Source organism: Canis aureus, chromosome 5 (genome assembly GCF_053574225.1).
Source record: "Canis aureus isolate CA01 chromosome 5, VMU_Caureus_v.1.0, whole genome shotgun sequence".
In the NCBI taxonomy this organism is placed as follows: Eukaryota; Metazoa; Chordata; class Mammalia; order Carnivora; family Canidae; genus Canis; species Canis aureus.
The window spans coordinates 82,946,503-82,966,127 of NC_135615.1; the positions used below are offsets into that span (position 1 = coordinate 82,946,503).

Here is a 19,625-nt window from a genome sequence, read left to right on the forward strand (position 1 = left end):
ACAAGCGAAATCCAAAACCATACAAATGAACAGACAGACAAAAAGCAGAATCAGACCTATAAGGTGGGGGAGGGGACGTGGCATTCCCAGGCTTCCAGTTAGGGACTGAATACGTCATGGGAGTACAGTCGGTGGTTTTGTGATAGTGATGTACGGGGACAGATGGCAGCTGCGCTTCCAGCAAACACAGCATAATGTATGGACTTGTCCCATCACCCTGTTGTACACCTGATACTGGTGTAACATTACGTGCCAACTTACTGAAAAATAAGTGATTTATCGGTCAAAGGGCACCTCTGATTTCTATGACGATCAGACCAGAGTCAGCTGGAAGATAAGATTGCTGCCTCCAGCGTCTTAGGGTTTTAGGAAAGAAAGCAACACGCTACAGAGGAGAGGAGACTCGGGACAGAGGGCCCGCGAGTGCTTCCCACCACGGGCCGCAGGCCCAGGCCCACGGGTTCCTGAGGACACAAAACGTTTAGAGACAAAAGCGGGCACAGAGGGTCACGGATTGGGCCCGGATAACGGGAGGCCGAGCACACGGATGCAGGCGGCACGTCCTGATGGAAACGAGGCCAAGTCTGCCTTCCCCCGGCACCCCACCTGCTTCAGGGGGGGGCCTCTGCGCGGAGAGGAGTGCACTAGCAGTAGCAGGGTTGGGGGGTTCCTCTCAGCGTTATCTCATCACTAGTGTAGTGCTCTCGTTCCTAAGACCCGGAAAAATTGGAAACCACTCCAGCTTACCAGGAGCACACTTTGGAACGCAGATCTGGAAGCTATTTTTTTCTGCAGACACTCATGACTCTGGTTTTCACAGCAGCAGGCACGGGCGGCTCCGCCAAGCTGCGAGAGAAGGGCATCTTATCTGCAAAGTCACGAATCCGAGAATCCAAACAGGCTACCGTTGGCAAGGGTGGAAGGCACTTGTTTGTCTTCGCTTCTCGGGGCATCAGAAGATCGGGAGGCTTTGGGGACTGCGGGTACCTTCTTGTACCTTGACCCCAACCCAGGGAAGGGTTGCTGGCAGCTTCTCAGAGCTACTAGTGGAGGCAGTGTCTTAATAAAGGCCCTTTTGGTTGCAAATAATAGGAAGTCAAACTAGTGGAAGCAAAAAAGGGGGGCATCTCTGGGGGAGAAAAGCCAGTTCCTGACTGTCCTGGCTCTTCAGCTTGGCTTATCCTTTGATTCTTTATGTTTTCTATTTCCTTTCAATAAACTCCCTTTCTGCTGAAGCGAGCCACGGGAGGTTTCTGTTGTTTGCAACTGAGGAATCTTGAGTGATACAAAGGGTCCTAGTGGAACCCAAGGGTGGGCACTGAAACCGGCTCTCCCAAAGAAAGGAACCAGGAACCAGAAAGTCTCCAGGAGTCAAAGTAATCAATCCGTGTCACTTGGAATGCCTTCTGCTTCAAATAACAGAAAGCTGACCGTGGGTAGATTGTAAAAATTTGGAGTTCTTCCCAAAATGACTCTGGCCACGTGATTTGCTTTGTTTGATGGGATATGAACAAACACAAGGCAGAGAGATTCAGGAAGTATTTGTGCTTTTTGGGGGATTCTTCTCTTCTGCTGCTCTTAGGAACCCATGCCCACCACCCCTGAAAGAGCCTGGTCCAGCTTGCTTGGTGATGAGAGGCCGTGCCTCGCCGAGACAAACTGTCCCACCCGAGCCTCTCTAGACCAGAATTTCTCATTTTTGGTATTACTGACATTTTGGATCCCATAAGTTTTGTTGTGGGGAGCCTGTTCTGTGCACTCTAGCATCTTTGGCCTCTACCAACCAGGGGATTGGAGACCCCTGCCTCACCCCCCAAGTTGTGACAACCAACACTGTGGCCAGACGTTGCCAAAGGTCACCTGGGAGGCATGGCTGCCCCTGGTTGAGAACCACCGCCTTGACCCAACTTGCCTACCAATGACTGGGCATGTAACTGAGGCCACCCTAAGCCATCCAGCCCCAGCCAAGCCAGCCCAGACTGGTACGAGGGTCATGGAATCATGGCTTGACCCATGAAGTCATGAGAAATAATAACTATTTCCATCACTAAGTTTTAGGTGCTTTGTTCCATAGCACAAACAGGTAGGTATACCTGGCTACAGTACCTTCAACAGGGATTTTACATGGTAAGAGGTACAGAGGGAGGCAGTTCAGAGCTCAGGGACGCTGCCAGGCACCTGCCAGGCCTTTGTCCTGAGCCCCATCATCCTTGGCAAAATGCTTTCTTCTAGTGAAGACTTTCCTCCCCCTCCTCCTCCTCCTCCTCCTCTTCCTCTTCCTCCTTCTTCTTCTTGATTTTATTTGTTCATTTGAGAGAGTGTGTGAGCTGGGGGGGGCGGCGGGGAGCTGGGGGAAGTAAAGAGAGTGGGAGAGAATCTCAAGTGGACTCTGCTGAGCATGGAGCCTGAACTCAGGACCCTGAGATCATGACTTGAGGTGAAACCAAGAGTCCAGCGCTTGACGGACTGAGCCATCCAGGTGCTCCAACACTTGTCTTCTGTTACAGGTCAGCCCTACCAAGGGCCTTCACTTACACATCATTGGCCCAAACTGAACAACGTGGCCAAGTCTAGCTGCAGGGGAGGCCGGGCAATCAAGGCGTTTAGGCTTCAGCCCATACAGCAGAAGAGGTGATGACTAAGGGGCTTGTAGTGGCCACTGCACCATCGGTCTGGGAGTCCTGGTCTCCCATCTTTCCTGTGTATCTACACCCCCCCCCCCTTTTCTGAAGACTGGGTTTTGTTTCTCCGAGCGCACGTGGGGGAAATGGCCACCTCAGCCCTGGAGCTGCATCAAGACTCTCAGCTCCAGCGCCACGAACGACCTGGATGGCATCCCAGGGGCCAGCTTTCAGACGCCAAGGCCAAAGACACTATTAGTCGGGCTTGAGTTAGGAGAGGAAGCTGATTGGCCTGGTTTGGGTTGGGTGTACTGCTCAGCCAATCGGGTGTGCCCAAGACAACATAGGAGTTGGGGCAAACCTGACTGGTGGAGGGGGAAGGGGGCGAGGCTGAGGAGACCCCCTCCAAATAAATGATCTATACATAGTAGGAGGAGTGGAGAAGAGACATGGCCATCACGGGTTGTAATGTTGGTAGGATAAAAGTTGACATGCCCTTAGAAGACAGAAAATACAGTGGAGTCATACAGGTATTGTATTTGGCTTCTGCAAATGCAAATACACATGTTCGACCAACAAGAAACATCTTTTTCCAAGCGTGAGCCAGTTCCTCGAATGGCTGCCTAAGTGATCTTTTCTGGAGCTGGAGAAAAACTTGCTGTTTTGGACTTTGGGGCTATGCTACAGTGGAGGTAACACCATGTTCTTTATGGAAAATTTCCAGGGTTTTCAAAAGTATTTTTAAGGTCAGGTAATGGCTCACTTTTCCGACTTTAGATCCTGGCCCTCTGTAAGAGGTACCCTCAGCGGAATATCATGCAAAGAACTTTTCCTGTTTCCTTATAGTCTTTTTTTTTTTTTTTCCTTCTAGTCTTAATCAGTATAAAGAATCTGTTTGGTTTTAAAATAGCAAAATATTTTTATTGTGGCTTTTTAGAAATAAAAAAGATGATATTCACGACGGCTGGCTCTTCCTCCCATTGTGTTCGGCTGTCCTCGCCACACCAGAAAGGCAGCAGGGGGACAGGTGGATGGAGAGAGGACAGGACATGGGAGCAAGAAGAAGGAGGGTCTCTACATACCCCGTGATAAAGGGGTATGTCCACCTGGGCAGCATGTGGGTACTTGGGTCTGTCCTCTGGGACTGGCATTTGACCCCCTGGGGCAGCAGAATGGGCAGGATGGGATGGGAGTCAGAAACTGGGTTCCAGGCCCAACTTTTGGATTTACTAGCTGCACGATTTTAGACAAGGCAGTTTAACCTCTCTGGGCCTTGTCTTTTTGGGGATCAAAATGGGGATCATTATACAGTTATACAGTTTACCTCCCAGGGTTTGGGTGAGGATTAGGTGAGCATTTTGAAAACTGCAGAGTGCCACATAAATATCAGTGTCACGGAAGCGATAAGACGACTCGGCATGTTAAATTTATTATAATAAACTTAGATATAAATGTGCTCGACCACGGCCAGCCAAGGTTGCCATTCTGTCCTGTGGCCCCAGTCCATGTCTTGCGTCTTGCCAGCTGTGGGGGTGGATGTGTGGGTGCCTCACAACTCAGGTATGGAGTCACATCATTGTATCTACCAGACTTGGGAGTCTGGGCTTCAAACTCACATTCTTCCTATGCCTGAGGATGTGTGCGTTCCTAAGTATTTTTCGAAAGAACCCCGACTCCTGCATGCTCCAAAATACAGCACGGTGCAAACACCAGTCTAGGAAGCAACCTACTAGGGTAACAACCTTTAAAGTCCTATACAAGTGTATTAGTATTTGACACAGAAGAGTCACACACATGACTCACGGAGGATCACGCAAGGCCCGACGGGATGACATTTCTAGTTCTTGTCGCCAGGCTTAGAAAACAGAAGGCTCTGGCTGGATTTGCTGGATGTGTCTCTCTTCAGCGTCTCCCTTTCTTGGTCCATCTTTGGGGTGGCTTTTCTGGCTCCAACCTTCAATGAGCAAGAGAAACAAATGCACAAACTCTGTAATTGTGGCAAGATCCCAAAATATTCCACTCAAATGATTTTTTTTTTACTCAAAATAAATTTTTTTCTGCAAAAAATTATATATATGTATATAATTATAGAGAGGGAGGAGGAGGGAGGGAGAGAGAGAGATGCGTAGAAAGCAGCTAAAATGATCCACAATTATCATACTACCCAAAGGTAAGCATTATGACTGTTTTGGTGAACACCCTTCCAGATACACAAATAACATTTTCCCTTTTTACATTTTTGTGCTTTTGGAACTAGGAGTTTCTTATGATGGGCACATTTATTGTGATGGAGTTCCTTTCTCCTGGAAAGCTCTTACAGGACGGCATGTGTCTTAAGTCTCTGATGTTGGCCTTTTCTGAGCGCTGCCCCTCCTAATCTGGCCTCCCCGTGTGTAACGCTATCCCTGGTCACAGTTGATTGGGTACTTGGCACGGGCTGTGCTTTTTTAGATGATCACTCCCAGGATTTGGGGTTACGGGCTCTGAGATGCTACTCACTTCCCGGGCCGGTCCTTAATTTTATTTATTTATCATTTTTTAAAAGATTTTATTTATTTATTTGACACACACACAGAGATAGCCCAAGTGGTGGTGGTGGGGGGCGGGGGAGGGAGAAGCAGGCTCCCTGCTCAGCAGGGAGCTTGACTTGGGGCTCAATTCCAGGACCCTGAGATCATGACCTGAGCTGAAGGCAGATGCTTATCCGACTGAGCCCTTGGGCTGATCCCTTAAACCAGAGTGAGGTCATCTCTTCCAGTCGTATAACTGGAGAAAGAAGAGAGGAGCAGGTGCAGGGAGACAGAGGGAAGGAATAGTGTGTGAGCACGCGTGTGTGTCAGGGAGATGACGCCTGGGCCCTGGGGCCTACCAGTTCTCTTTTGAGGCCGGACCCTCTTTCAGCCCTGTTTTCATGACAGACGTGCACGCCTGTACCCCCTATAAGAGCCCCCCATGCCTGTTTCTGAGCAGGTTTCCATTAGTTGCAGCCAAGAATCTCCCTCTCACACACTTCTGTACTTGCTGTATGTGGGATCATAACTTGCAGCTTCTTTCCAACAGGCTCCAAATTCCGGCTCTCTTCTGGCAAGGATTTGACTCCAACTGGAAGGTCGCATATCCCTGGGGCGGGGGTGGGGTGGGGTGGGGTGGGTGGAGAGGGCTCGGCCACTTACTACAGGGCTCTCAGTTTCCTCATCTGTCCAGGAGGGATTAGAATATATATCCTGACTTCTTCAGGGGCCGAGAGAAGATTCTGGGTGGATTTTATTTTTATTTATTTTATTTTATTTATTTATTTTTTTTAAAGAATCTTTTTTTTTTTTAATTTTTATTTATTTATGATAGTCACAGAGAGAGAGAGGCAGAGACACAGGCAGAGGGAGAAGCAGGCTCCATGCACCGGGAGCCCGATGTGGGATTCGATCCCGGGTCTCCAGGATCGCGCCCTGGGCCAAAGGCAGGCGCCAAACCGCTGCGCCACCCAGGGATCCCCTGGGTGGATTTTAAAGGAAGAGACTGCTAGGACCATCTCTTGAGCTCTTTTCACCCAGGCAGTATAAAAATCACCTCCTGAGGCCCATGCCCGGGGCTGACAGGGGGCCTTGAGTGCGCTTTGAGACTGCATCCAAAATCATTTCAGGGTGAGAAGGACTAGCTCCCTCTCTACATGAGCCTACAGAGTAAATCTTGGTCCGAATGCCCAGGGAAAATGAAAAAAAACAAAAACAAAAACAAAAACCCAAAACAACAACAACAACAACAAACAACAAAAAACCAGACAGCAAATGTCAAAAAACCTCTCCCAATCCACCTTTCCTTTATATCCTTTTCTGTTTGATTTTCCATAAAATTGCTGGTTGTGGATGGTTCCCAAATACCAGTGCCCTGACCCCATGTGAAGTCGGCTGTTTAGAGTTGGAGTCAGGGAATTTGTTACAAATAAAGGGTGCCCAGTGCCAGCATCCTCAGCCCCCGGGTCCGCCAGGAGCTTGGGGTGGGAAGCGCCCCAGAGCAAGCAAGCTTTGCTCCGCTTTGGAGTGACAGGGTTGTGGGGTAGCAGAGGGCAGGAGGGTGAGCGGGGAAGAGGAGGACGCTGAGGCACTTGGCGGGGAGGGCCGGGGAGTCGTGCAGCCCCCCCCTCCGATCAGTGACTAAGCAGTGACCGAGCAGGGACTGAGCAAGGACCGCAGGTGAGCACCTTGCCTGAGGCTTGCCCGTCAGGGAACCACAGGCCTCACCCTTGGAATGAAAGGGCGGGAATAGAAGCTGGGCCTTGAAAGGGAGCCGCCCAGGTGGAAATGAACTCAGGACACACGAGTGGTGGCTGCTTCGGGCCACTGCAAACATCTAGAAAGACCCCTTCGCTCCCACCGGGCCTCGGCGCTCTGTTTCAGCTGCTCCTCTTGGGGAGGCCTCTCCTGGCCTTTGTGAGTGAGGCCTTGTGAAATACGCTCCTGAACTCGGGCATCTGACCTTTGTTCCCAAAACAGGGTGTGCAAGGTAACTATTTAATCAGTACTGTATTTACAGGAAGGGAAAAACCAAAAAAGCAAAAAGCCCAAGAACGGAAGCTGGCAAGGCAGGGGAGTTTGTGCGTGTCTCCTGGGATTGAGCCCTGTGCTGTTCACCCTTCTCATGACTCTCAGGAGTCTCCTAGTTGCTCCCCCCCCCGCCCCTGAAATCTTTATATGATAGCCCTGTGTATACATATATGTGCATGCTTCCTACGCCTAAAAAATAATTTGCCCTCTCAGGGGTGATCGTGCCCCCTGCTGAGGATTCCTGATTGAACCCCAGCACCCGGACAGTACCTGCCTTGTCGCAGGGTCTCAGTAAATAGTCCTGGGACTCCTGAGACACTATCTTTCTGTTCATTCTTGTGTCCCCCACCCCCACCCCACCCCCAGGGTGGCACGTGGCCTAAGCCAGGTAGTCAATAAATACTTGTTAACCAGAAGATTTTCCTCTTTAGCCTACAACCCCCAACAACTACAGATGCCTCTTAGCTGCAATGGCAATCAATACAGTCACCGAACCGCACAAGGAAGGACAGGAAACAGAAACCCAGAGGCCCTCCGAAAGGGAGGTGGAGGCTCTTTTATGAGTGGGCAAGGGTGCAAAAGCAGATTTTCCGTGTCCCGTTTTTCTCAAGGTGGCCTTGGTGACTCCCCCCCTCCAAGGACTCAAGGCACGCTGTAGAGCGAGGGGATGCCCATGCTGCACTTTGTAAGGACTGTGGAGGAGACCTTTCTGTGCCAAGGAGATCCTAGACACCCAAGCCCTAGGCTCGGGCTGGAGGCATGGCAAGCTCACCGTCTGCCACATCCTGTTCTGCCCACGGGCGGCCGAGCTCGGGGGAGCCGTGCAGCTCCGAGAAGCAGTGTGCCCAAAACGTCTAGGGCCCAGCTGGCGTCTCCTCTGTCATCTTCCAGCCCCAGGTGGTCCTCGGCTGAAAGCCCCCTGCAGGGCGGTTCCTGCCCTCTGCTGGCTCAGCCCTACATATGGGTGCGTGAGTGACAAACCCCCCACCTGCTCCCACTCGGCTCGGCAGGTCTCAGAGCTCAGGGGAGCCCTCAGGACACTCTACCCTCTTCACATCCCGCGCTGGGTAGTAACCACCTTCCAGACTCAGAAGGGTGTTGGTTGAGAAGAGGCTTCTATTCTCCCAACGTGTCCCTTGGCTAGAATCTCTTTGGTTTTTACTAATGACAATTCTGTTGTCTCAGAATTACTGTGGCCTTTTTAATAAACCTCGAATGTGGCTCCTGTGTCTTATTCCACCGCAGCGTGTTGAGCTTTCAAGCTTCCTGGGAGCTCACCTCTACTTCCTGCAACGTGGGAATGTGCGTGGGTCCATTCCAGTTGCAGGGCTGAACTGTGAATGGCAGCGTTTCAACATGTTTAAAATTTCAGAGTCTTGATTCTCAACTCTTAAAGGAAAAAAAGAGTGTTCTAGAGGATGCTTCCTTGAAATACATGAGGAAAGTCACCCGGTACGTATCAGGTTGATTTATGATCCGGAGGCTGATTCCCTAAAGGAGGGGCCGCAGTGCTCACCTGGGCGTCCAGGTCTCAGTGAGTTACAGCTCCCTTATTGAGCTGTGTGGCTCTGGACCAATAACTTTAAAGTCTCTGCACTTCAGACACCTCATCCGATAACGGAGATATGAGAACAATACGTACCCCCAGTGTTACGAAGATCGAACGAGACATAATGCCTGTCGAGTGCGTAGCTCTGTGCCTGGCACATACTAAATGCTCAGTACGTCACGGATGGGGTATTATTGTCAACCTGGGTTTCCTGCTGACGTCCTACTGTTTTCTTTCTCCTTCTAGCTCACCTGGAAACTTGAATTCTGCATCTTTTTCTTCACCGTCTCTACAAACATTCGTCTCTTGAATACAGAAAGAATATGGACAAAATTTAGCTTTTGCCCTTATTTCCCTTTTACATCAAAGAGAAGTGTTGTTTTTTTTTTTTTTTTCCCCTCAACTTGCAGATGTTACCCATTTGGATGAAATGCTGGGCTGTCCTAGGGATGGGGGCTGAGCAGGTGCGTCTGCAGGAGGGGGCATGGCTCTCAGGCACTGCTACAGTGGCCTGCTGGGCTCCTTGGGGGATCTCTGTTATGGATTCCAGAGGAATCTGAGAGGAGGAGAGCCCTGTCAAGCCCCTCGAGGGCCCTTGGAGGAATATCGCAGCCTTCTGGAGGACAAATCAGCCTTCGGTGGAAGTGGACCCTCCCACACCGATGAAGAAGCTGAAGACGTGGGTTTCTACCGAGGCATCCCAGCAGCCCCGGACATGATGGGAGCCACAGTGGCTAACCTCCCTGTCCGGGACTGCAGGAGCACCTGCTCGGGAGCCAGCCTCATGGCAAATCCGGAGCTGGCCCTTCCCCTGGGGTTTGACGGCTGCTGCTGACCCTGGTCTGCTCGAGACCCTGCACCTCTGGGATCTCCTAGATGCTGGGGACACACCAGTGAGAGCGGGCTGGGATGGAGCAGGGGTGTTGGGAAGGGGGTGTGCCTCGGACGGTCCTCAGCATCTGCTGGAGGCACCAGTCAGGCGCCTATAGGGGCTGAGGAAGTGGAAGAAGTAGGCGGAGTGAGCTGGGTGGGGAAGGCGGCAAACCCACAAGCCCAGTGCCTTTCTAGGGGGCCTGGAAGATGGTAGCTGTGGTACCAAGGGGCTAGAACCGCCCCTCAGGATGCCCAGAGATGCCGGAAATCCTGAGTATTTTGTGAAAATGCCCTATTTGGGAATTACTTAACCCCTCCCCCGCCCCCAAAGAAAGGAAAACCCATGAGCAAAATGAAACGCTTCCGTGGACTGCCGTTTTGTGTCATCTGCTTCAGAGCCTGCCCCCTTGGCTTCCAGTTGGTGCTCAGTAAATGTCTGTTGGTGGGGTTGCCAGGTGAAAGATGGGATGTCCCATTAAATTTGATTTTCAGAGTGGAAAGAAATAATTTTTTGGTGTAGGTATGTCTCGTGCAATATTTGGGACATACTTACACTAAATAGCTATTTGTGGTTTATCTGAAATTCAAGTTTAACCGGGCATCCTGTTTTGTCTTCCTTGCCCTTAATCTGGCAACTCTACTGGGTATTCGCAAAACTCCCGGAGGAAGCGAGCAGGGCCATCTTTTGGATAGGGGACGAGTACTTGTGAGTCTCTTCCCTTCCCACTAAAGGGTGCCACCTTGCCCTTAGAGCAACTGGTCGAAGAGGGCTTGGGGCCTGTATCAACTGAGCTGTCCTCCGGGTGTTTTTCATGGAGAAGGCCTTGGGCCCAGTTGAGAGGAGTTAAGCTTAGAAGACAGTCACCAACCAAATTCCCAGATAATTGTAAAGCAGCAGTTTTTAAACCAGCAACCTGCCTTCCTTTTATTTTTTTACCCCCCCCCCCCGCCCCCCAGCAGAATGCTTGAAGCAAAATCCCGTGAGGAATTTGGCCTGTAAAACAGATAAAGGAGAACTTTGCTGGGAGGAACAAGGTGTGTGTGTACGTGCCTGGGGGTGGGGTGGGGTGGGGATGTTGAGAGTCACACCCTTCCATGGCATCCAAGGGCTCCAGGGAACCCCAGTTTGAGCCCTGCCCCAAAACCTCTTCCTTGGATTAAATCCAATCAGTGGACAGCAGCTGAGCACCAAAGGGCAGATCCTGGCCCCTGCGCCCCTGCTTTTACTGAACTTTCCTCAACTCCCTGGGCTGTAATGACAATAGTCTGTCTCCAGACCCGTCCTCAGACACGGCCCAGCCAACACTGCGCTGCTCTTCTTAGGGATGTTGTTCATTATACCATGCAGTGTCCTCTCTAGGGGGAAATCCTGCACAGTCTTTAAGAACACTTCCGAGCGTTGCATCCATCGGTAGCTCGTGGACACTGTGACCTCTGGGTTTTCCAGATGTCACCGGCTGCCAGAAAGCCCTGTCAAGCGCGGCTCCCCATTGGCAGGTAGGGAGAGCTGGCACCTTCCTCCTCACTCCTGGCTCCACTTTGTGCCCACCCACTTATTGCACTCTTAGGGCAGGGGCTCGTGGGGGTCCCCACCCCTCTCTTCTTCTTTTCTCATGAACCGTCTCCAAGTCCGTAGATCACTTCATGCCTAGGGTGGTTGCTCAGCCCAAACTGCAGGGCGCTTCCGAGCGCCTTACCTCCAGACAGTGCCCGGGACCCTGGCCTGTCACTTAGGTCATTTGCTCAGATGACAGGCAAGGGAGGGGCGTGGGCGGGGAGGGGAGGTGCGCGGAGGTGCGTGGAGGCGCGTGGATGCTCCCAGACCAGCACAAGCTGGCAGGCACACCCACCGGCTTCACTCATAAAAAACAAAAAAACAAAAAAAACAAAAAAAACAACTGTATCTACTTCGTGTCTGGCTGTGACACCAGGAAACCTCTCCATACCTGCCTCTCTTTTTCTTTGAAGGAACAGTTGCAAGGTGTTGATTCTTTTGAATTTCTCTGTTCGTGATCCTCTAAACGTTCCTGAGTGAAAACAGCAGGTGTGCAAGAGAGCGTTTAGTGTGTCCTGTCCCGTTCCGTCCTGGGACACCCCTCCGAGGTTTCTGGGAGACCCTGGGGCTCACTGGATCCGTGGGCAGAAGATGAAGGGTGGGGAGGGCCTTCTCTCCTATTCACCTGCTGCCCCGGCCCAACCACTTTTACCTTCTCCTCCTTGTGTGGGGCAGAGGGCGCCGCCCCACGCCTACCCACCCGGTCTCATCCCACACACCATCTACCGATTTCTACTCCTTGGTCAGAATCACGCCAGTGGCACTGAAGAAACCTCGATCTCGAGAATGCTGGGGCCCAAGAAAATTTTGGAAAATCGTGATTTAAATGAGATAGTGATGACATCGATGTCGGTGTAGGAGCTCGGATCCAGGGGTCCTGCGTGCTCAGGGTCTTGTGCCCGTGCCCTCCCCGAAGCGAATGCACTGGGTTAGGTGCTGCCTTTACTCTCATCTTAAAGATGAGGGACCTGAGCTAATTAAGCCCAGGGAAGATCCAGCTGGGCTGACTCCACCCCACCTGGCAACCTGGTGGCCATGTCCCTGGCCGAGGTTTGGTTGGCAGGAGAACTAAGGGGCTTCCCCAGCAGCCAGCCCAGGCTCTTGAGCCTTTCTCCCACTTGAAACGCTAAATAAAGGTCCAGGAAGGGGGGCCGGGGGCTGTGTGCTTCCCAAACGGCAACTTCTGTGCATTTAAAAATTTCCTATTGAAAATTCCCCCCCTCACAAAAAAAGAAAGAAAATTCCAGCCTTAACCCATTCACAGACAGTATCTGAGCTGCTCTTGGCCGCGGCCCTAGCTGCACTCGCCAGCCACAAAGGAGAGCTGCACAAAGAGCTGCGGGCCGCAGGCGCGGGAAGGCAGCTCGGGTTGGCGGCCTGTGTCAGCTGGCAGGAAGCTCTCTGGAAGAGATGCAGTTGTCCTCTCTCTCCCCTGCGGTGACCATGCATGCTCTGCACCGGGCACTGCGGGCATTAGGTCATTTAGCCCTCCCGGGGCCCGCTGTTATCATTTTTGGTTGTTTTCGGGGAGGACCCTGAGACACAGGGCCTGGGCCTCTTAGGGTCACTCAGGGCCAGAGGTGGGGCTTAAACCCTATTTGCTGGGCTCCAGAGGCAGCCCCTCAACTCTGAGGGACACAGCTGCCTTATCTAGCGTGGATGAGACTGAGCGTAGCCTGGGCCCCTGTCATTGTCGCCGTGTCACGTGGAGAGCGTGGGAGCGCGCCAGACCCAGGGCATCCCAGACTCCAGAGCTGATGACCGCAAGGTTCTCTGTGAATGCCCAGCCCTGAGGTTTTCTCTGCATTTTATATCAAGTCTCATTTTCACAGCCAAAGGTATGAGCGTGGAAGTAGGATTCCAGAAAGTTCTGCTTGGTGAAGAGATGTTCAGACATCAAACTAAAAACTACATCTTACTTTTAAACCCCTCCTCCCCCCCTTTTTTTCCCTCCCCCCTTTTTTTGAGGAGAGTTCTGGTTCTGAAGCTCAAGGGGAATAATTTCATTAACTAGTGGTTCAACCACTCCTTCTCTATGAACGGGTGAAATTTTATACACGAGACTGGAAACGTTAAGGGTCCTTGTGAAAATATTAGGCATAAAAGTTAAAACCAAAAGGAATTCTATTTTCCTCAAGCTTCCATTTCTTTTTCTTTTTTTTTTTTTCCTCGAGCTTCCATTTAAATAATGAATATAGTCCTTGGAAGGAACTGAGGCCAAGACAGGTGAATACAAGTTGCCTTTAGAATTTATGGTTTTTAAGTTTTATTTATTTATTTATTTATTTATTTATTTATTTATTTATTTATTTTTATTTAAAAATTTTTTAGAATTTATGTTTTTTTTTTTTTTTAAACTTTAAAAATTTATGAGTTTTTATCTCCTGGCAAACAGGGATTTCTGACAACATATTAATAACAAACCTTATTAATAGCAAACCCAGGCCCTGGAGTGATGGTGAGTGGGGGTGAGGTGGGGGGCTGCCTCCCAGAAAGGGAGGTGCCAAGAGCAACAGGTGTGAGTGAAGACGTGAACTTGAGTTGGGGAGGGCAGCAGGCCCGGGCTGGGGTGGGGGTGGGTGGTCCCGTTTCTGCTGCTGGGCAGCCAGGTGACGCTGCCCTCTGTCAGCCTCTCTGAATGGATGGACAGGCGCCAGCATTCCTTGCAGGGTTGATGGGACGGACGAAGCACATGCCGTGTGGAGCAGGTGCCTGCCACTCGGGAAGCGCTCAGTAAATAAGGCCATCAGCACTGCTGTGATTGTGGCTGTACTTTTCATAATCTTTCCCTAAACTGTGAATTCCCTGAATTTGAACGTTCCCAGTTCCAGCTCTTCTGGGGACACAGACGGGGAGGTTCAACTTGGCCATTTTAGATCCTTCTCCACAGAAGGATGTCTAGTGCCCAACAGGCTGGCATGGCCCCTGCATTGTGTATGAATGAGGCAGCTCATGAATAATGCATGTAAAGCCTGATTATGTAAATCCTCAGGTTCTCTTACATTTTTAGCCAGCACATGACAATGGCCTTTTTTGGGCCCTTTGCTGTCCCATTCTGTGGTCTGGTGTTTCGGCTTTAGGGGCTAGCCTGCCAAGTCCTGGGGGTGGGGGCACCTTAGGGAGGGGTGAGCTCTCCAAAGGGCACATCAAAGGAAAAGTCAGAGCTCTGTCACTGGCCCGGCTCTCCCCGACTTTGCATGGTGTGAAAGGAAATTGTCCTTGGCCTGGGCTTGTGATGTTTAATTCAGGGCTGTGGATGCTAGAAACCGTGCATCTGGGGCTCCCTCAGAGCAGGAGAGGCTGCCTTCATTTCTACAAGCCAGGGAGTCTGGAAGGTTTGCAGGATGGAGGGCAGGCTCCTGCAAGGAACTTATCTGAGCAGGTTAGGGAGGAGGGCACCCTTCTAGAGCCTTCTCTGGCTTGGCCTCCTTAGAGCTGATGCAGGCAACACACAGACACGCACATGAAAACACACACATGCAAACGCACAGATATACATGCACAAACACACATATAGCACATTCACACTTAAATGCACGTGCACATGTGTACGCGTGCACAAATACACAGCCCTGAGTCAGGAAAACGAACAATTATAAGAAGAGTAGGGAGAGCCCAGGAGAGAGCACAGAAACTAGGGTCAGAGGTCTGGGGCCAGGTCTAGGCTCCCCTCGCCAGCTACTGTGTGAACTTGGGCGAGTCTCTTAACTTCCCAAGGCTCAATTTCCTCATTTGTGAAGTGGGGGTCATCACACCCACCAGGCCTAGCTACCAAGGCACCAGTAACGCCGGTCGGGGCTGCAAAGCCGGGGGCCTGTAGGTGGTCCTGAGATGGTGCTGATGGTAACTCCCCTCGTGTGTCTAATCTCAGTCTTGAACCCGCTCAACCTTAGGCGAGGGTTAAGAACGAGGGGGAGTCTGGTTTGGAAGTGAACGTGGGAGCGAGCGGCTGTGGGTGTGAACCACAGAGGAGACAACAGAGCCCCTCTGCCCCCGGGGTCGGGGTGGGGGGGCAGGTGCAGGTCCGCTGGCGGGCCCCCCAGCGCTTGTCTGGGTGCCGCCCCCGTGTGCCCGCTGTCCGCTGCGCCTCTGCGGGCTCTGAGACAGCAGCGTGTACCCGCCGGGGCCAGGCCCTGGGCCACATGCCTCAGAGGCAGCACAAGTGTCCCCAACCTTCTGAAACCATGTGGCCTGTGAGTCCACACTGTGCGAGCTTGGCTAGGGAGGGTTCCTGCCTGCGTGCAATTGTCCCAACAACCTGCAGGGCCGGGGCCCTCGGCTGCTGTTTGCGGGCGAGGAGACAAGGCTCACGGCGGGGAATGGATTTGCACAAGGCCACACGTTAGTTAGTGTGGGGGGGACGTGACCCTCACTGGCTTCTGCGCTGTGTGTCATAGGAAATAACGGGGTGAGGGGAGGAGGGGGCTTTGGCTGCATCACCAGCCTGAGTCCGAGTCTGGAACCTTGGTTTCTCAAGGCAGCGCTACACCAGGCTCCTGCCGGAGCCACATCACTTCTCCTCCTGCCTTTCCCGGGGGTGCCCACAGCCTGCAGCGCGCACCTGCCCACGTCTCTGGTGGACCCACTCCAACTCTCCTTCGAAACCCAGTACAGGTGTCATCACTTGGAAAGCGCTTCCGCTCCCGGCATGCCCTGGGCTGGCTGAGTGCCTGCCTCTGGGTGACACAGCCTGAGCGCCCTTTAGACAGAGACTTCGAATCATTAAATCAGCTGGAAGTCAGCTCTGTTCTGACCGTTCTGGCCTAAAGGATATGGCCAAGGACATCCACCCATCTATCCTCACCCATCCATCTATCCATCTGCCTGAGAATCGGTCCATCCAGCAATCCATCCGTCCATCAATGTTTACTGGATGTCACCTATGTTCTGAGCACTCAGAATAGTGATCCCAAATCTTTATGCACAGGTTGCTTATCCGTCTGTGTATCCCTACCACCTGGAGGGACGGTAAAAATACAAACACGAGCCACGATTTAAAATGATACAGATGAGCTAGATTATGAGCTTCGGAGAGGTTAAGAAATCCGCCTCGGTGTGACTGGCATCTTCCTTTGCATCAGTGAGTGTGTTCTATGCTGCCTGGACCCCCTGGGCCCTCACTTTGCCGTTTCTAAAGGGAGCCCAGGGGCTGCAGCCCCCGAGGTTCTGCTGCAAGCAAGGACCCCTCACCTTCTGCTGCCGAATGGCCCTGTTGATCCTCTTCTCCTGCTGCAGCTGGTGCTCCATGTGCTCCAAAGCCTCCTTCAGCAGAGCCTTCTCTTCCGCCTCTTTGTAGATGTTGTCCTCCAGCTTTGCCACCTGCGACTGGTACATCTGCACGGATACTTTGCTCTGCCTGGGCGGAGGGGAGAGGCACAGTCTCTTTCCCCCTCCTCTTTCTCATTCGCCATCAGTGGTCCCAACCAGGGAGAAGCTTAGAATACTTCCGTCTGCGGCTTAGTGGCTTCATTGCGAGCAGATTTGGGGCGAATGAGGCAGAGTAAAGGGCTCCTCCGGTGCCTAAGTGTAGCTGGAGGGGATGCCCCCAGGTTCCTCCTCCGTTTCCCAGGGTGGGTGTAGGGGAACTGCAGCCCCTGAAACCGGGTGGGGCTCAGAAAGGTACATACTGTGAACCCCAAGTCAGAATCCACGCGAGGTGCAGTTTGCTCATGGACACAGGACAGAGTGAACACTGAGCACCTCAGCCGCTGCTTTCCCATAGACAGACCCCCCCCCACCGCCCCCATCAGGCCCCAGTAATCACCCCCCCACCCCCTCCCCCAAGGCCTCTGCCTGTCGGGGACCTGCGTCTGCTGCTGCCCTGAGCACGGACGCCTGGCCCTTTCCACGGGGTCCCCGACGGTACCTGAGCTGTTCTATGTCTTTCTCGTATCCTCTCAAAAGCTCCTCTTTTCTCTCCAGCCGGTTCTTGAGTTGGGTGATCTTATCGAACACCAGATCGAGGTCCCTTTGTCGGAGCTCGTTGACTCTGTCTCTCTCTTTTGGGGACAGGTATTTCATGGATATGTGACCCGACATATCCTTGATGTTCATCAGACTCCCGAGCGTCTTGCTCATGTCCATGTACTACAAGGAGAGCGTTTGGCAGATAAGAGGCCTGGCCCGAGACTGCCGGTGGCTGCTTTGAGGAAGCAAACACCTCACTCACTCCATTTTGTTCATTTTTTGCAATTGCAGAGAACACACACACGCTTGGGAGCGAGTGCAGCTGGGCTTTTCGTGATACTTTCATTTACTCCACATCCCTTTATGCTACGCCTTTTTGAGAACCAGGAGGAAAAGTGACAACAGACATAAACATTCATTCTAACTACCTCGTGTTTCAAGGAACTGGCCTGTGTAATGTCTCACCCATGCTGGGCGAGTAGATGGGTCTTGCGGAGGAGCTATTATAACAACCGAGCACGTGTGTGAGGCTGATGTTTAGTTAAACTCTCCGGTGGTTAACGATGACGGTGGGGGACCCAGGTTTGGACGGGAGGGGACGATGCTGTATGTACATACCAGCTTTTCACTGAGATCTAAAGCCTCAACCACATCCATTTTCCTGGACTTTTCGGTGGCCGGGATGGCTGAGTTGGCAAGGCCATTCAGAGGCTGAAATAAAAAAGAGGCAAAAACGCTCTTGGCACGCCGTTGTGCATTTCTACATCCTGGAGATAAAGCGCTGTGGGTACCGAAGAATGACTTGGGAGAGTCCGTTTTCATTTCAGTTCCTGTCCAGCCAGTCTGATGCCCCTGTCAACTGCTTTCTGGGAACTACGCTCCTACCCTTCTGAATGTGACTCCCTTTGAAATGGCACATTGTTTGCCTTGTTCTCTATCTTCCCTCTGGACCAGCGGTTCTCAGTCGAGGGTGATCTCGTCCACCCTCCCCTGCGTGCCCCAGGACCTTTTTTTTTTTGCAATGCCTGGACACAGTATTGGTCGTTGCAAGTGGAGGTGGGGAGTACTATTGGGCAACTAGAGGACAGGGATGCTGCTAAACATCCCACAGTATGTAGGATGGCGTCCCAAACAAAGAATCCCCTGGCTCAAAATATCAGTAGTGCTCGGGTCGAGAAACCCCAGTCTAGATGACAAGCTTCATAAAAACAGAGGTCGTATTGCTTTTGCTCACGGTTCCATTTCTTGTGCCCAGCATGGCACCTGGTAAAGTGCCACAGAGTGGGCAGAGGAAATAGCCTTCCTCCTTTTATTAAAGGAATCTCATTTATAGGCAACAGAACCTACACCTTCCCTCACCACATTTGGCCAGACCCTCTCCTTGTGCTGGAAGCTGCTGGGCGAGCGTCACTTCAGACCCACTCCAGAAACAAGGCCCAGTGGTGTTCACAGTTGTGCCCTCACTGACACCCTCTCTGCCAGCTGGCGGCTCAAAGTCCCTGCTGATTGTACAGAAAAGCCACCTGATGGATCAGGGAGTCCGAAGGACCACAAATAACTGTAATAAATCTCCCTAAAAAGCAAACTGGGTTTTAAGTGCTTGCCAGCTGCAGCATTTGCTGGCACCATGCTGTAAACCTCTGAGACTAGAAAAACCCAACTACAAAACTGTAAAGGCTCAGAAAGTCACTCTGAGAGATAAGCATGTGCGATTTGTCTCTACATCTAGAGCCGTGAGTGTGAAGGAGGGGATTTGAGAAGGACAGAGCCCGAAGGACCCCTCTGGGTCTCTAGCCCTAGGTGGTGTCCCTCTGCACCCCGCTCCAGGTTCCCCTTCTTTTCCTGATGGAGGGTCACCTAAGGCAGAGTCTGGCCTACAAGGTCCAATCACACGGTGCCCACGCCCTTCTCTGCAGATTAGCAGGGAGCTAGGGACGGGCGGCCAGGGACCCAGTCCTGGCTCCATCGGTCATTACGCCGTGACATTGGGTGAGGTTCTTGACTGCATGAAGTCTTAACTTTTCTTATCTGCAGAACAGGGATCATATAATAGTAACTCTGTCACCAGGCCACTGTGAGGGTCGAATGAGAACTGGCTGAATGATAAATGATAGCTTAGCTCCGTGCCTGGCACACAGCAAACACTTAATAGATGTCAGCGAGCCTCCCTGCTGCTCTCCCTCTTCTTTTTAATTTGCACTATTGCCAACCTTGGAGGATCGAGGTCTTCTGAGAGGGTTGGGGGCTTTCCTGCTCTGTGGTGGTGGTGGGGGCAGAGGGTCAGCGCTGGGGGGAAGGTGACTCTTGGAGGTCAGGCTGTGAGAGCCAGCTGAGCTCCCCACCTGGGGACTGTCCCTTCCGCTTCCGACCTTGGAGAATGGGAAAGCCAGCGTATTCCCGAAGACTCGCATCCCTAGCAAATGTCTAGAAAAACTGGGCAGGAGAATGTCGGTACAGATGGGATGACTTTGGAATGTCTTCTAAAAGCCTATGCGTGGTTTAGATGCGGCTGTGGCAGCAGGCCGGGCCCACAGGCCCCGCGATTGACGCTGACCTGGGCGGTGCACCGTCAGGCATCA

General features: G+C 52.0%; 1 protein-coding gene across 6 annotated transcripts in view; it reads right to left on the minus strand.

Moving 5' to 3' along the window:
* Positions 1 to 4,029: 4,029 nt before the first annotated feature.
* FHAD1 (forkhead associated phosphopeptide binding domain 1) overlaps positions 4,030 to 19,625 on the minus strand; it is a 121,892-nt gene continuing 106,296 nt past the window's right edge. For 4 of the 6 annotated variants that reach the window (XM_077899537.1, XM_077899539.1, XM_077899536.1 and 1 more), the window contains 6 exons: positions 17,665 to 17,757; positions 17,006 to 17,226; positions 16,330 to 16,495; positions 11,531 to 11,611; positions 8,963 to 9,016; positions 4,030 to 4,575 (listed from right to left, as the gene is read on the minus strand). In XM_077899537.1, the coding sequence (XP_077755663.1) occupies positions 4,459 to 4,575; positions 8,963 to 9,016; positions 11,531 to 11,611; positions 16,330 to 16,495; positions 17,006 to 17,226; positions 17,665 to 17,757 (732 nt within the window). In that variant the 3' untranslated portion in view covers positions 4,030 to 4,458. The remainder of the gene's footprint in view (positions 4,576 to 8,962; positions 9,017 to 11,530; positions 11,612 to 16,329; positions 16,496 to 17,005; positions 17,227 to 17,664; positions 17,758 to 19,625) is intronic. The other 2 variants (XM_077899535.1, XM_077899538.1) reach the window with 2 other exon arrangements.